General features: G+C 40.8%; 1 protein-coding gene across 10 annotated transcripts in view; it reads left to right on the forward strand.

The window, feature by feature from the left end:
* Positions 1 to 7,552: 7,552 nt before the first annotated feature.
* The window catches only part of PPP3CB (protein phosphatase 3 catalytic subunit beta), a 50,577-nt gene continuing 43,251 nt past the window's right edge, over positions 7,553 to 14,878 (forward strand). For all 10 annotated transcript variants that reach the window (XR_005952681.1, XR_005952680.1, XR_005952684.1 and 7 more), the window contains exon 1: positions 7,553 to 7,703. Coding sequence is in view for 3 of the 10 variants with exons in the window: in XM_041404801.1 (XP_041260735.1) it covers positions 7,634 to 7,703 (70 nt within the window). In the remaining 7 variants the exon portion in view is untranslated. The remainder of the gene's footprint in view (positions 7,704 to 14,878) is intronic.

The following is a 14,878-nucleotide window of genomic DNA, read 5'->3' on the forward strand; positions in this document are numbered from 1 at the left end:
ATGCCATACATACTTAAATTCACCTTTTTAAAGTAAGTGAATGTCAGTTCTCCTAAATATAAAATTCTTACTCCCTGTATTTCTACGACCGCTCATTCTGTTTATAATACGCATTTAGACCTTGGGTAGGGATCAAAAGAAGGCAGTAATAAAATGAAGAGTAACTTGGTGTTGTAAGTTACTAAGTAGCGAAGTTATGCAATATGATCCTTCTGTGTTTGGAAAAGGAACTACCTAGCACAGTTCTTTCTCCCAAAGGCAACCAAGTTTGTACCTGCTGTTTGTGGAAATCATATTTAGACCTGCTGAGCAGCACACGTGCTCAAATGGAGTGTGCAGCACTTGGGAGTTAACCAGAATGTGCTCTGCTTTAGAGAAGGGAAGTGCCCGTTTCTTCTTAACAAAGGCTACTGCACCCACGTTAAGATGGGGAAATTTGGGAAGAGGGAAGGAACTGTCTTACTGATAATTTCCCCTGATTGTTAACATTGCTGGAGTGGACTTACCAATGATGGTTGGGTAGAACATAGAAAGTACAGGCAGGATTCCAGAATACTGGAATTCATGAAGGATTTGGATCTAATGTTATGAAGGGAGAGGAGTAGGGCTGAGGGGTAGGGAGAAGAGAAGGAGGAAAGCAAAAGAAATGGTGGATTGGAATAGGAAGGAACAGATGGATAGGTGAAAAAGGCAGAATGAAGGGAAATGTGTGCATATCTTCACTCAGATGTGTGCCTTTTTAAGGAACACTCTGTAATCAGTCTAAATTTTCCTTCCTTCTTTCAGTGGTTAGATTCCTGTACAGAGATGGTCCTCAGCAGCAGTGGAGTGCCGAAGCTTTTGAGAAAGGAAGATTGACTGATGGAGAGAGTAGGGAATGTTCTTTGGAGCAGTCTTTGGTGATGTTCCTGCTGTGGTAAATGAAACTGTGCAGAAGCACTTAGGTACTGCTGCTATATTTATAAATAGACATTGGACAAACAGTGTAGGACAAGCCAGTGTTTGTGTGAGCTTGGACAAAGATGAAAACATGCTTGGGATTTACAAACACCTCACTGAAGTTATGTGTGTTCTGGAGTCTCCTACCACTGTGCTGTCTCTTGTTCAGTGCTGTGACTGGTAAAAAGCAAAAGTATATTTTCATCCATCTGTCCTTCCTGCCTCTAGCATTTTATCACTGCATAGTCCAGAATCTTTTCAAGACTAGTTACATGTCTGTATGGCTTTTTAAAGGCTAATTCTTCACCATTACTATTGCTGATGGAATAACCTTTAAAGTTTCAGAAAATGTTTTAGAAAAAGCAGGTTAGATCAATTATTTTTTAATTCTGTTGCTATCTGCATCATTCCTCTAGCTCATTGAGTGAATTTTTTTTTAATCCTTTAAAACCAAAGCAGTGTAACTTGGAAAGGTTTTTAAGATTGCATTTTCATTAATGGAAAAATGCTAAGACCAGCTATTGAGTCACTTGGGAGCACTGATATTTTCACTAGCATGTTTGTGGAAGCAGATACAAATAGAAGAGTTCTGCTGAAGAAACACAAACTTCCTTATTGGCATCAATAAAATTGTTTTTCTTGAGTGAGTAAACACTGAATATACTCATGAATAAGAAGGTCAAGTGTCTGTTTGTAAACTAACTTACATTAGGTTTGTTGGAAGAGGATTATCTTAAGTTTTGGCTGGCCCAGCCCCAGATGATTCACCACTTAATCACAGACTTGAGAAGTTTAATGTGTGTATATATCACTAATCAAAATAATTTAAAATAGGAACACATGAGAAAAGTGAATACAATAAGCTGTACTTCAGTAATAACCGTAAGAATAATTTCACGTTACTAAATTTTAACTTCTTCACTACTCAGGCAAAATTATTTTGATGGCAGTCTAGGGTTAGCTATCCTTCCAGGGTTTTACTCAAAATTTATACCAGTTAATTATTATGTGACTGTCAATTGAGGGAGCTCCAAGCATAGAACTTTTGCTGCTTACAAAAAAAAGAAACAAAACTATTTGAGGTTGCCTTAAATTACTGAAAGCGCCTTAAAGCCACGAGCATGTTAACACAGTATCTCTGTGAAGGTTAAGACTGACTTTTGTTTAAGATCTAAAATATGTCAATCAAATGGAAGTTAATCCTACATTACTGCTAACTCAGCTACAAGTTTTCAGAAATCAGGTATGTATTTAAAAGTACATTGAAAAAGAAAGAACCAGTTGTTCATGGCACTATGTATTAATTGTTCCTAATAGGATGAAATAATGCATACATTACCTTTTTTCTTTTTTTTTTTTTTAAATTCAATTAGTTTCTCCAGATAGATTAAAAAACTCTCAGTTGACATTAAACAGCCATTTCAGTGCTGTAGACTGGTTTTGAATAACTGCCCTTCGAGGTGTAAAAAAAGTTATTTAATGTAGCAGATGAATCAAGCCAGGTTTTTGACACCATACTCCTCTGAAGAGAGAGAAGAAGGTGTGTGTGGGGGAGCCTTGACTGATCAGTAAGCTACTGATTTGAACACAAGGTTGTAATTCATGCAAAGAGCTCAGAGGTACAGAGGAGAAAATAAAATTGTAATGACTTCTCATGGAATGACATCTTCCGGTGGGTTGGGGGGAAGCCCACATCTCTCCAGTGGTTTCAGAATTGTCTATTAACTTATTACAGGGACAAAACATATAGAAGAGCTTCTAAATGTTTATGTGGATATTTTGATATATTCATGAGAGATCCTTTTCTGCATTCATTTTTCATTACCTCAGAGTTGCCCAGTTATGAAGGTCATTTTTTGTTAAACGCTTTCTTCAACCCTATCCAATCCTAATGTAACAGTTAATTCTTATTAGTACTTCATGGTGTTTGGTTTCAAAGATGCAGAGAGGTAAGCTGAAAACATAGTTGCACTTTCACCTCATAGTCTCAATGCTCGGATGCATTTGTGAGAAAAGAGTGCATGAACTCTTCAGCAACTGAGTTGTTATATCTGGTTTTTGTGACACTTCCCTTAAAAATTGATTTCCTGACACTTTCCTTTAAAATTGATTAATGTTATTTCTCTGATCTGTAGGGCATTGTGCTCATGGATCGACAAAGTTAAAAAATAGTAAAACATATCTCACACTGTTTTCTGTCACAGTTCCTGTTACAGAGCAGTAGTAACTTTGGGGGGTTTTTGCAAGCTCCTATACATAGACCTGCTTACCTTGAGTACTTTGTCAGTGAAGTCTCTTGCTTGTGGAGGCACTGAGGAAATGAGAGAACACAAAGGAGGGCAGCAAAAAGCAGAGTGAACTCAATTTTTAGAGTGAGTAGAGGTGACTATTAATAGTCTATTAATATCATTAAGGTAGTAAGATAAATGAAGAGAGGGAATTGGTTGGTCTCAGATGGTAGGAGAAAGCAATTGCTTAAGGCTAAGGAAGGGAAAGTTTGAACTAGATAATAAGGGCAGGGGAAGGAATGCTTTAAGCAGAGAAAGTGATGTTTTGAGGAACCTAAGGAAGGGTTTGAGGTACCATCACTCTGGAGGTGTGAAATTTAAATCAAATATGTGTCTGGTAGGGTTTGGTATGTGGAAATTACCTAAAATTCTGGAGTCAGGTTGCTTTAGCCTGTTTTTTACAGTTCTGGTATGGTGCAAGTAATGCCTGTGGCCTTGACTAACTTTTTTAATGTAGTCTGTACTTCCTCAGCCCCTTCACAGAGTTTTATCAGGCAATGAGGGATATGTGTGCAGGGAGGAAGTGGAACAGAATGCACTGTAATAGTAAAGTAGCTTGTCATTTCATACCAGCACTATCTAATATATATACACAATAAATCAGCATATACAATATACTAGCACTATCCTATATATATATATATATAATTTTAAAAAATTAAGGTTAACCCAATAATACTTTATTTTGGTTTTTCTCTTTTGAAGTCGATGCAGCTTCTCAGTACTGGATGACATTGGCAGCTGGAGTATTGCAGTGATAATGACTTAAGACAATGCTTTCAACCTTTCTGAAAAATGTCTCTGTGTTACAGATAATAAGATTTGTCATAAAATAGCTGACTTGGGACAGCAGGGAAACCTTGTGCCCTCTTAAAAGAAAACTTTCAAGTGTTGATATTGAAACTCAGTGCAGCACTATGTCAAGATATATTTAAAATATTGTGTGCCTTGTTTTGAGGCGGTCCTACTGCCTCAAAACCAACCTCAGAACCATTTCTGGTGTTTAGGAAAGGACAGCTTCAAACAGTCACTAGTGAGAGTCAATGAAATGGAACACCTTCTTAAAAGTTTTGTCTTCATCTTATTCTTCTGCTCATATCACATCTTCCTCTCTCAGACCTGGTTTATCTTTGCAAGATTTGTTCTGTGCATCTTTCTCTTGGGATCTGGAATATATCTCTCTCTCCTGTGAATCAATTTCCTTCTTAGTTTTCAAAAAGTTCTTGTTGGGTAATTAGATGATTCTGGGACATTGTGCCAGTTTTTAAGGTATGTCGCTGTTCGAGTCAGAAGATACTGTTCTGATATCTGCCCTGCTGCATGAGATGGCTACAAAATTTCACATAATCGTTTTTATGTCTGACTTCTTTCTGCTTGAAATTCAATAAACAGCACCTGTCTGGGGCAATGATTAATTAAAATGTAGTTGCTGCTATATACTGCTACTGTAGTTTGCAGCCCTCCATCGGGGGGATGTCAGAACAGTCAAGGTTTTAACACAGCATCTTTTTTTTTTTTTTGTTTAAACAGCTCTTGCATGCTGCTTCAGTGGGTACTGCCTTGAGATGGAGCAGAAGGCAATCAGGTATCTGCATCCCAAATGGTCCCATTCCCCATGGTACAGAAGAAGATGGATTACTTTGGTTATTCCATGTGTTTCTCCTGCTGAACTGTTTTTTCATTATGAAAGCAAGTTGTTCAGAAAGCAGTCCAGTGCTAGCAGCTAGGTAATGGTTTGGAATATCCCATCAGAATAGGCATTTATCAGATTTTTTCTTTTTTTCTCCTTTCCCTATCCCTTTCCTTCCCATTCCATTCCTTGGAACAGAATGGCCACTTGGTGGCAAAGCTGAACAGGAAGTAAAACATGACTCTGCTTTTCAGATTTGTTTGGCACTTGTGGGAAACTCACAGGATTATGAGGCACACTGCCTTCTACCTGCAAGGCTGTGTTTCTGTTTGTAATTGTGTTCCGAAGTTTCTACAGTCATAAAGCTGCTTGTGGTGCTGGTGGCAGATGTTTGATTTGTTGAACACAAGATGTATCAAACCAGTCATCTTTGCCTTCGCCGTGAGGTTCGGCAAATTGGGACCCTGTGAATGTCCCTTCCAGAGTTGGTACAGATTTAGAGACCCCATGGAAAAGCTTCAGTAAAGGGCTTAGGGACAGAGACAATTACATACTTCTGCCTCATGAAGATTTTTGTGTTGTCCTAATGAGAATCACACAGGCTTAGCATTTTAATGGGCTAATATAGAATATGTCAGAAAAATGACAGTAACATGCCAAGGTAACTGTGCTAGCCAGCTTCTTTTTCTAGCTGTTTTTATCAATGAAAATGGTAAGAAAATTAGTTTAATGTTTTTAGGATGTGTGATTTGTAGGGAGACATAATACCATTTTTCATATCGACCTTATGTATTGGGGGAGCAAACCCAGCAAGATTTCTTCCATATGTGCCTTTTCTTCAGGTAATGCCTGGATGTAACTGGAGGTGTTTCAGCCTGCAGGGCACTAGGCATGCTGCTGAGAGGCTGATAATGTCCCCTTCTGGCACAGCATCATAACAAAATGATGTTATGCTGTGCTTTTTCCTCAGTGAGCATTCTGACTGCATCAGCCCCTTTTACTTCACACCCCAGGGAACATGGCTGCAGGCTCCTGGGAGAAGAGAACAATTCAAATAAGTAAGGCATCTCTCTTGCAACTGCACTTCAAGTGAGGTGAAGAGGAGATTCCTGACAACACTCAGGAAGGTCTCTGGCTCCCTGTGTGTTTGGAAATGTGTGGATAAATGAATTCTTTATAATATGGGACTCTCTGCTGTTTCATGCTGTCAGAAATTCCTACTGCATTTATTACTGGGCTCCTCTTGATTTTAAATAAAAGACAGAATTCATTCCCCCTGCTTCTTGTTTCAGCAGATCTACTTTAATATTAAAATCAAGAGGAGTGATATTTGCTTAATGCCCTTCCTGTCCTGTGCTCACCCTGCATACACTGAATTGATACACATCCTTGCTATTGAAGAAAAATAGGTTTTGTCCTATTTAAAAAACAGGCCCTTTAAATTGATTGTACAATGACACATGTGCAGAACATGTGGTATAAAGGAGTAATTCCTGCTGCTGGAAAGCTTAGCAATTAAATCTAAAATAGTCATCCAGTATTTTTTTCCATGATACTCTAATGTATCCCAGTTCTCTTTTTGCATGCATGCACACATTCTACTTGTGGGCATGGATTTACTAGAATTCTGTTTTTCCAAAACTTTGGAGTTGCATGCATACTAATAAATACCCCAAGGGCTTATAATTCTTATTCCCTTTAAAACTTCATTTGCTTCATTGAGTGTTTTTATGCAATGTTTCATTCAAAGTTTCTTTTTTGTACTGTCTGGGCTATAAAATAAAAAAAGGCAAGGTTAATCCAAGCACTTGTGTAACGTGTCAGTTTCAGTGTGTTTTTGCTTAAGCCAAAGAGCTTTTCGTGCTCAGCAGATCCTCATCTCAGGTGTCATCCTTTTCCCTTGGACCCTAATGTGGCAAGAACCAAGACCTTGCTGGAAACCAGTACTTCTGAATGGCTTTTCTTTCTTAACTTCCTGGTTTATTGTGTGGAATAGATTGCGCAGCTCGGTATAAATAATGCATCTGAACTTCGCTGTTGGTTTGTATAGAACATAAGTGCTGCGGTGGAAGGGACACTGCTCCCCTGTCAGCCTGCGCAGCTTTGGGGGATGAGCGGGGCAGCTTCTGCTGCCGTACCCAGGGCCATCCATGCTCTTCGGTTCACTCTTGTTCAGCTCCAGAGAGAAGGCAGAGACGTTTGGCTGAACTATCTGTCATTGGGAGTTTGCCCCAAGCTGTGCTCAGATTCTCACGGAGGGAGAACTGATCTTTCCTCCTCTCTCTCCCGCCAGGTGCGGCTCTGGGCCTCTTTCTACCGTGCTGGCGCCCGCTGAGGGCACGGGCGCGGCCCCTCGCTCTGTGTGGTTCCCGGTGGGCAGTGAGGGCTTCGCCACCCCACAAGATCACTCCCCCAGCTGGGCCGCCCCCGGCCGGCCCCACGGAGCTCTCCATGGTGGCCGCCGGCCCTTGCCCGCGCAGGGTCGCTGGGGGCCGGGCCATCCGCCGCACCTCCCCCTCAGCCCCGGCCTGGTGCCCGCCCGTCCTGAGGCGGGGGCGTTCCGGCCGCCTCGCCCGCCTCCCCCTGCTGTCCGGGGCGCGCCGGGAGGTGTCGGGCCGCATTCCCCGCCCCGCCCCGCGCCGCCGCCCCGGGTCGGGCGGGAGTCTCGCCGTGGTCCCGGTCGGGGCCGGCCGCGCCCCACCAGCCGCCGGCGGAGGGGCGGACGAAGGCGCTGCCGCGCCCAGCAGCCGCCGCCGGAGCCCGGCAGCGCTCAGCGATGTCCGCCAAGGAAGGGAGCAAGGTGCTGCTGCTGACGCCCCACGCCACCAGCGAACGCGCCGTCAAGGGTGAGCGTTCCGCGGTCCCGCAGAGGGAACATGGCTGCGCGGCGTGGCGGGGCCGTGACCCCCGCCCGAGTGCCGAGGCCCGCCTGGGCGCAGAGAGGCGGACTGGCCGTGGGGATCAGTGCCCTCCATGTGCGGGCCGGGCTGCCCTGCCCGCCGGTGGGGACGGGAAGGCAGCTCGGCATCTTGCGGAGGCGTGGGATGTCCGCACGGGCGTGGGAGTATCCGGGGTCGGCACTGCCGGATGGGGGGACTAAGCTGGGCGCGGGCGGGCCTGCGAGGGCGGCGGGGCTGTGAGGGAAGCGGTGGCCGGGGCCTGCGGGCCTGGCGCGTCCCGCCCGGATGCGCTGCCCGAAGCGTGTGCGGGGCTGAGCGGGGGCCCCGCCGCGCTCCGGCCCTCCCGCACCCCGGCTCTGCGGGGCTTTTCCGCTCTCTGCGCAGGGGAGAGCCCTGTGATTGCAGACGCTGACAGCGCCGGGGAAGGGCGAATGGGAAGGTGCTGCCGCCCGTTCTGTTGGCTGCTGTTCTCAGGTTCCAGTTCTGATGGAGAAAATTCACCTTGATCTATTTCTTTGTGGCCTTCCTTGGTAATCTCGTGGGGAGCCGCGAAAAGTCAAACGTTATACTTCTTAGGAGAAAAATTAAAGCATTTTATAGTAGATACATCCACCTAAAACTAGGATGGTCTAGCATCCCAAATGGTATAAAATAATTGTTTTCTCTGAACCCTGTGAAGTGTGTAATTTTAGTTTTTGTGAGGAATATAAATCCTTTGCAACCAGAGCATACTGAAATACGTGTGATAGACCTAAATTGACAGGGTAGAGCATAGGCAGTGCTTCAAAGAATTCCTAGGTTGTGTTTACTCAAGTTGCACATCATTATATTCTGATCCCAGTGGTTTTCATATTGCACTGTATTTGGTGGTGTCAGTGTGGACAATTGTTATGGCAGGCCTGGTTGGAAATCACAGGTATACACAAGCAGTCTGCTTTTAAGATTGACACCCCTAGGAACACAGGGTCTGACTGAGTTGGAAGGGGTGCAGATCTGGTGGTTTAACTTTTTTTGTTACAGGGGTCCTTGAGAAATGAGAAGGATTTGTTTGTCCTCAGCAGGTGTTAATTAAAGCCTTGGAATCCCATTGGATATTTTGAACATCAGCGTGTTTTCTAGTAAACTGGAAAGCTTTACTTGTAATAAGCTGTTACTCATTTTGAATTGCTTAACCTGTTGATTTGTTTGAGCAAATTGCAAGGGTGAAAGTAGAAAATGTTAAAACCAGTCTACTGGAAACCTGTACTTCTTAGTGCTACTTCAATGTGTGGTGTTTAGAGCTGCTGAATTTTTGTACCTTTACTGCAATTTGTGATAAGAAGTTAAGTTCTTCAAACAATGTGAAAGAATTAATAGTAAGTGATCAGATGCTTTAGAAGGCAGTGGAAAACCTGCTGATTTCCAATCACTTAATAATTCAGCTTGTTAAATGTGACCTATGCATCTGGTTGTTTAAAATTGCCATTAAGACTTGCTTCATTCTAAGCAGAATTATTGCCTGAGTTTGCAGTATTTCTTTGAACCTAGGTGTTAGGATGCAGAACTATTGTGTAGGTAATTTGTATAGATAATAGGTATAGGTTTACCTGTTTCTATAGGTAATCAGTCTTTGGTGGCTTCATCTGACAGAATTACAACCAGTTCATATGGCAGCATTTTTCTATACCTTCTGTTGACCTGTCCTCTCCACCCCTATCATGCTGAATCACTGGCTTCTGGAGAAAGCCTGGCCAGTTGTGCCAAGCTGTCTGTGTTATTGATACGAAGGACAGGGTGGTTTGGTTTCTCCTCCCCCATTAGGTGCAGTGCAGTTGGAAATACTTTTTTTAGACAGTGACCCCAGAAGTGCAAGATTGCAGGTTATGTCAGTCCTAAGTGGGAGTATCTGTGCAATTTGTTGAAACCATGCTAAGATGTGACAACTGTGTCACATCCCTCTTCACAAACAGATGCATTGCCTCTTGCATACCAAGAAACATTCACCATACTCTCTCCTGTTATACAATGAATAGGTCTTTTATAATGTCTCAGATTTTTAAGAAAAGACACAGAGAAAATGTAGTAATATTATCTGGTGTATCTGTGTATTGGTCCATATTTCAGCTTTCATGCTTTCTATATACTGTGTCTTTTGGGGAGAAAATTTGAATTGAGGACCTAAAGCTTGCTGTTGTTTGCATTGTTTATTTAAGTTTTATTTTCTTCCTCTGTATCACTGGAAGAGGGGGATAAAGAACAGAATTCATTACATTTCAGAGGCTGTGAGAAATTGAATTCTTTACCTGTTATAATACATGTTAGCAGAAGTGGGCAAGAGGTGCTCATCCAAGAAGAAATTACTGAATTACTGTGTCATCAGTAACTAATTTTTTCTAATAAGTAGGATAATGATTAGGATTCATATTTTGGCTTGTATATTGACCTTCATATTTTGACTTGTATATTTAGCAGTTGATGGGAAGTACAGATATGTAGAGAAGTATTTTAAAGGCTAATCAGATGAATTATGTCATATTGGATAGATATATATAAAATAAACATAAAAATAGCTTTATATGTGCGGTCTAGCTGCGTTGTCTAGCATATCTTTCCAAGTATGAATTTTCTCATCAAAGGTCACTGATTGCTTTTGAAGTGTATAAAAAGCTCAAATTTTCTTTTACATGGCTTAGTTAAATTGCCTGACTAATTTGTACTTACAGAGTTTCCTGTAAATTAATGGTTAGCTATGGAACTGAAAAACTGTCTAAAAGTCAGCTTTTGGCATTTGGTTCCCAAAAGGTGTCTTGTGATGAGGCTTTTGTTACTGCAATTTTTTTTTTTTCCCAAAGAGGGATGAGACAATACACCTGTTGTTCTGATTCACTATTTTCTAAGGCACCGTGTCCATCTTTGAAGGATACTTAGTGTTTTACTGTCTTGTGGAACAAATCGGTTCCCTTTTTTATGTTCTGTCAAAATCTTTTTTCAATAAACTGTTCTTGATACTTAAATGTTGTATCTGATTCTTTGGGTTTGCCTTTTTTTTAGATGACAATTGGCTGACTTCAGTCAGCTCACCTCACCTTTCAACCATGTGACTTTCAAACTTTAAATTTGTCAATGTATCTTTTCTCCTGAAACAACTGTGTCACTGCCTTGTGATAAGGTACTTTTCCCTGGTAGGGATGAAGAAGAGCTTGGAAGCTCACACTGATACAGTCAGTGGTCCTGAGCATGGCAGGGATGAGCCTTCATTGCCTTTTTTTTGAGAGCAAAGCATGAGGGTTTCCCTGACTCTCTTGTGGGTAGTTACAGCCCAGAGTTGTACTTGGAAGTTCCCATCCTCCCAGCATTACACTCCGTGCACTGTGGGTGTTGCTAGGCCTTGGGACACAATCCACGGGACCTTGTCATGCTGACCTAATGCTAAATTTGGAGATTATGTCTGTTCTTCTGGAAATGGAAAGATTTCAGTATTCCTTTGTTTTGGATAAAAGTCATGGTAGAGTCTGATTGGCAGACAATCATTTTAGATATTTAGTGGAAGCTTATTGAAACAGCTCTTTAGAGAAACCCAAAGAAATGTAACTCATATCCTTGAGCAAGCAGGCTCTGAAATAAAGGCTCTAATAGTTACTTTTGAACAGTTACGCCAATGTAACGAGAAAAAGAAATCATTGCAGTATTTAAATTTATAATTCAGAGTCCGAATTTAAAAACAGGTAAAAAGTTAAAAGTTGACAGGCAGCATGAAGCCTGTTTTAAAAATTTTGTAAGACACTTATGCTGCTGGCCAGAAATTATTCTAGGATGATCCAGAAAAGCAGCAGTGTGAAGAGAGTATTAAATTGTCATATTAAAAAAAAAAAAATTAAAACCACAATTTTGTTTTGGGGGAGATACAATGGAATGGAACTGAATTCTGAGAAGTAAGTGTTTGACTGGTCTTTTTTTTGTTTCAGGGGATGTTTAGAGTGGATAAATCTTGAAATAACAACAACAAAACCGAAAAAAACTCACCCAAAAATGGAAGCCTGTTTCAATTTCAGTAGGGCAAATTGGCAATTGAGGGCTGGGAAGATAAGGCCAGAGCACAAAAATCTGCCAACTGCTCGCATGTGTATTTATTGTTTTAAGGAACTGAGGTGTCTTTCACACATGAGTCAGTTATTACTGCTGAATGGATCAAAGAATTCTCTCATGGAAATGTAAGTGGTTTCAAAATTCATCAACGAAAGAAATGTTCCCAAAAAGTATCTCAGGATCCAAAGATATTTGTCTGGTGGCTCTAAAGGAATTCTTTGGGGATTTTGGGTACAAAATTGTGGGTTTATTTTCTATGACCTGTGGCATAACTCATCTTCTGAGCCTGAGAGGTGGAGCACGGCAGCATTTAAAAAAAATTCTGGATTTAACTGGACAACTGTAGATCAATAAGTTTAATTTAAATAGGTTCATAGCACTTATAAGAAAGAGTGGTCTAGCTATATACCCAGGAAATAAGTGTTAAAGAGGAGTTGGTACAGGTTTCATAGATGAAAATCAAGAGAAATTGTTAGAATATTTTGAAGAAGCCAGTGAGCTTGTTGATCCAGGCAAAGCTATTCATCATGTTTCTTCACTGAAGTCTTTAAAGTAAGCAGAAGAGGAAATATCCTCTTCTGGATTAAAGTTAGGAGAGAAAGGATGTTAATAGGTGGTAAACTCTCATGGTGGAGGGAGGTTGACATCTGTCATGTGTGCTCTTTAAATGTGTTGACAAGTTCTTTAGAAAACAGAGTGAATGGGAAATAGTAACACTTAGCCAGGACAGCAAACTTCCAGAGATGTTTCAGTCAGCTCTTGTTAGGCTGAGTGCTTCGTAAAGAAGTTGTAGGAGATGCTGTTAACAGAAAGACAGAGCAGACTCTACAAAGGACAGAACAATTTTTTCTTAAACATAGAAGGCAGTGAACTTGGGAAAGAAATATTAGGATCTGTATGGATAATGTTATGAAAATGTTAATGCAGTGGCAGTCAGCTGGTCTGATAAAAATTCAGGGAATATTAGATAACCAATTTAGAAAACAGAGATTGCACCATCATGTCGTTATATGTATGTTGTGTTATATGTGCATCTTGAATAACAGCATGTGATTTTGTTCCATCTGCCTGATTTTTTACTTTATCTAAAGATATGTTCAGAGGCGGAGAGTGGCTTTTGGGTGAGGTGGAGTGACAAACATGACAAGTCTGACTTGGAAAAGGAGCGGTTGAATAGGGGATAGAGTTAGATATTTCTTACCTTATGAATGGTGTTTAATGGAAAAGTTGAGTAGGAAGCTACTGCAATTCTTGTCACCCTGTGAAAAGGAGAAATGCAGTACCAAACAAAATAGAAAAGGTGAAATACCTTTTCAGGTAACATGTAATTCAGATTGCGGAATTTGTAGCAACAATTCTGCAGTGAAATCAAAAATTATGAAAATGTCTATTCAGAATCTGGACAAAATAGTGGAAATCAGTTCTAACAGTGGTCATAAACATGGTGGTCTGGATGAAACTTTAGAGAAAATCCATAAACCACCCTGTTTCAAAACCAGAGTATTGAGAGGGAAGGATCTATGCATCTGTCATTGCCAGAAGTGCATTTAAGCACTAAGTAATTTTCTGGTATAACACAGTGTGGTCATTTTAAGGGCAGGAGTATCTTTAAATACTTTTCAAAGAAATAACTGTGTTTTTCCTGTGAGGAACTTCCAAAAACGTCAACCAAGTTAATTGAAAAACTACACAGTGTAAAAGATGAATGAATGCACCGTGGCTTACAAGATACATCCACAGTTTCATCTGAGATTTAAAATTCTATGAAACTTTTGACACTGCAAGTACATGATAAGTGAGGATGAAATAAATTGTACCTTTAGTGCTGTTGTAGGGTTTCAAGGTTTACAGGGCTGTTTTTTCTTGCTTTTAGGATGCTGGTTAATATAGCAGGGACCTTGCATTCAAAGAAACTTTGGGATAGTTTTGGTAATTTGCAAGAAATTGGCTTTGCTGTATCTGTGCTTTCTTGCTTGAGGTGAATAGGATAACTTGTGGGTTTTGTCAGCTTTTAATTGTAGCTTTCTGATTCCATGTATTCTACTGTGTATTTGTGCTTATCTAGTATTTTCAGAGTTGCTGGTCCACAGACCATCTGTGATGCCTTTATGCTATTTCTTTTGAAATCTGTTCTGCCAGTGCAGAAGAATAATTGGATATATTCTGTCCTCATAGCAGTTATGGATGCTGCATCTTTTCCTTCTGTAGAGATGCTGGCAGAAGTGTGAAAACTCCAGGGACAAACTGAAAGATGTAAATAGGTTTTAGGCTTTGTGATTCTTCTGAGTGACAGTACATAGACAGCAATGCATTTAAAAAACCAAAAGACCACAAAAGGTGATTAAATGACAGAAAACCCCCAGATGATTTTGCTATCATGGTGATAAACCTGCTGAGAAAATGAAGGATGCTGGCCTTCTTTTTCACTGAGCACCATGCTTATATTGCTACATGATACACTTGGTGGAGACAAGCATTATATATACTGTTTCATGTATACCTATCACCAAAGCAACAAATTCTTTGCAAACAGAATGTCTCTGTTTAGTAACCTTAGTAATGTGAGGTGAGACAGACTTTATCTATGAAATCAAAAACATTCTTGAAACAGAAAATGCAGTGTGGGATACTGAGCAGGTTTTAACAGCCAAAACTAAATTCATGAAACATGCCATGGGCTTCTGATGATAGAGGATTTCTTTCACTGTGAGAGAAGAAGAATTATTTAAGTTTTAGAAACTAAATTCATGAAACATGGCATGGGCTTCTGATGATAGAGGAAAAATGGCTACTTTTCTTTCACTGTGAGAGAAGAAGAATTATTTAAGTTTTACAGTCATAAGAACGGAAACAATTTTGCTTGTGGAAGTTCAGTACCTTCTACAGTTGATCCTGATGCTTTTTCTTACATTAGTTTAGGGGCTTTGATCTCATCTCGTTTCATGAGCCTGTTCCAACAGGGTGTCTCTTGATATAAGCCAGATTTAACTGAGGTTATTATAATGGGCATATATATCAGTGTGGTTTAAATTTACAGTATCTGCATGTAAAATTTG

Source organism: Onychostruthus taczanowskii, unplaced genomic scaffold (assembly GCF_017590055.1).
Source record: "Onychostruthus taczanowskii isolate IOZ18803 unplaced genomic scaffold, ASM1759005v1 scaffold22, whole genome shotgun sequence".
In the NCBI taxonomy this organism is placed as follows: Eukaryota; Metazoa; Chordata; class Aves; order Passeriformes; family Passeridae; genus Onychostruthus; species Onychostruthus taczanowskii.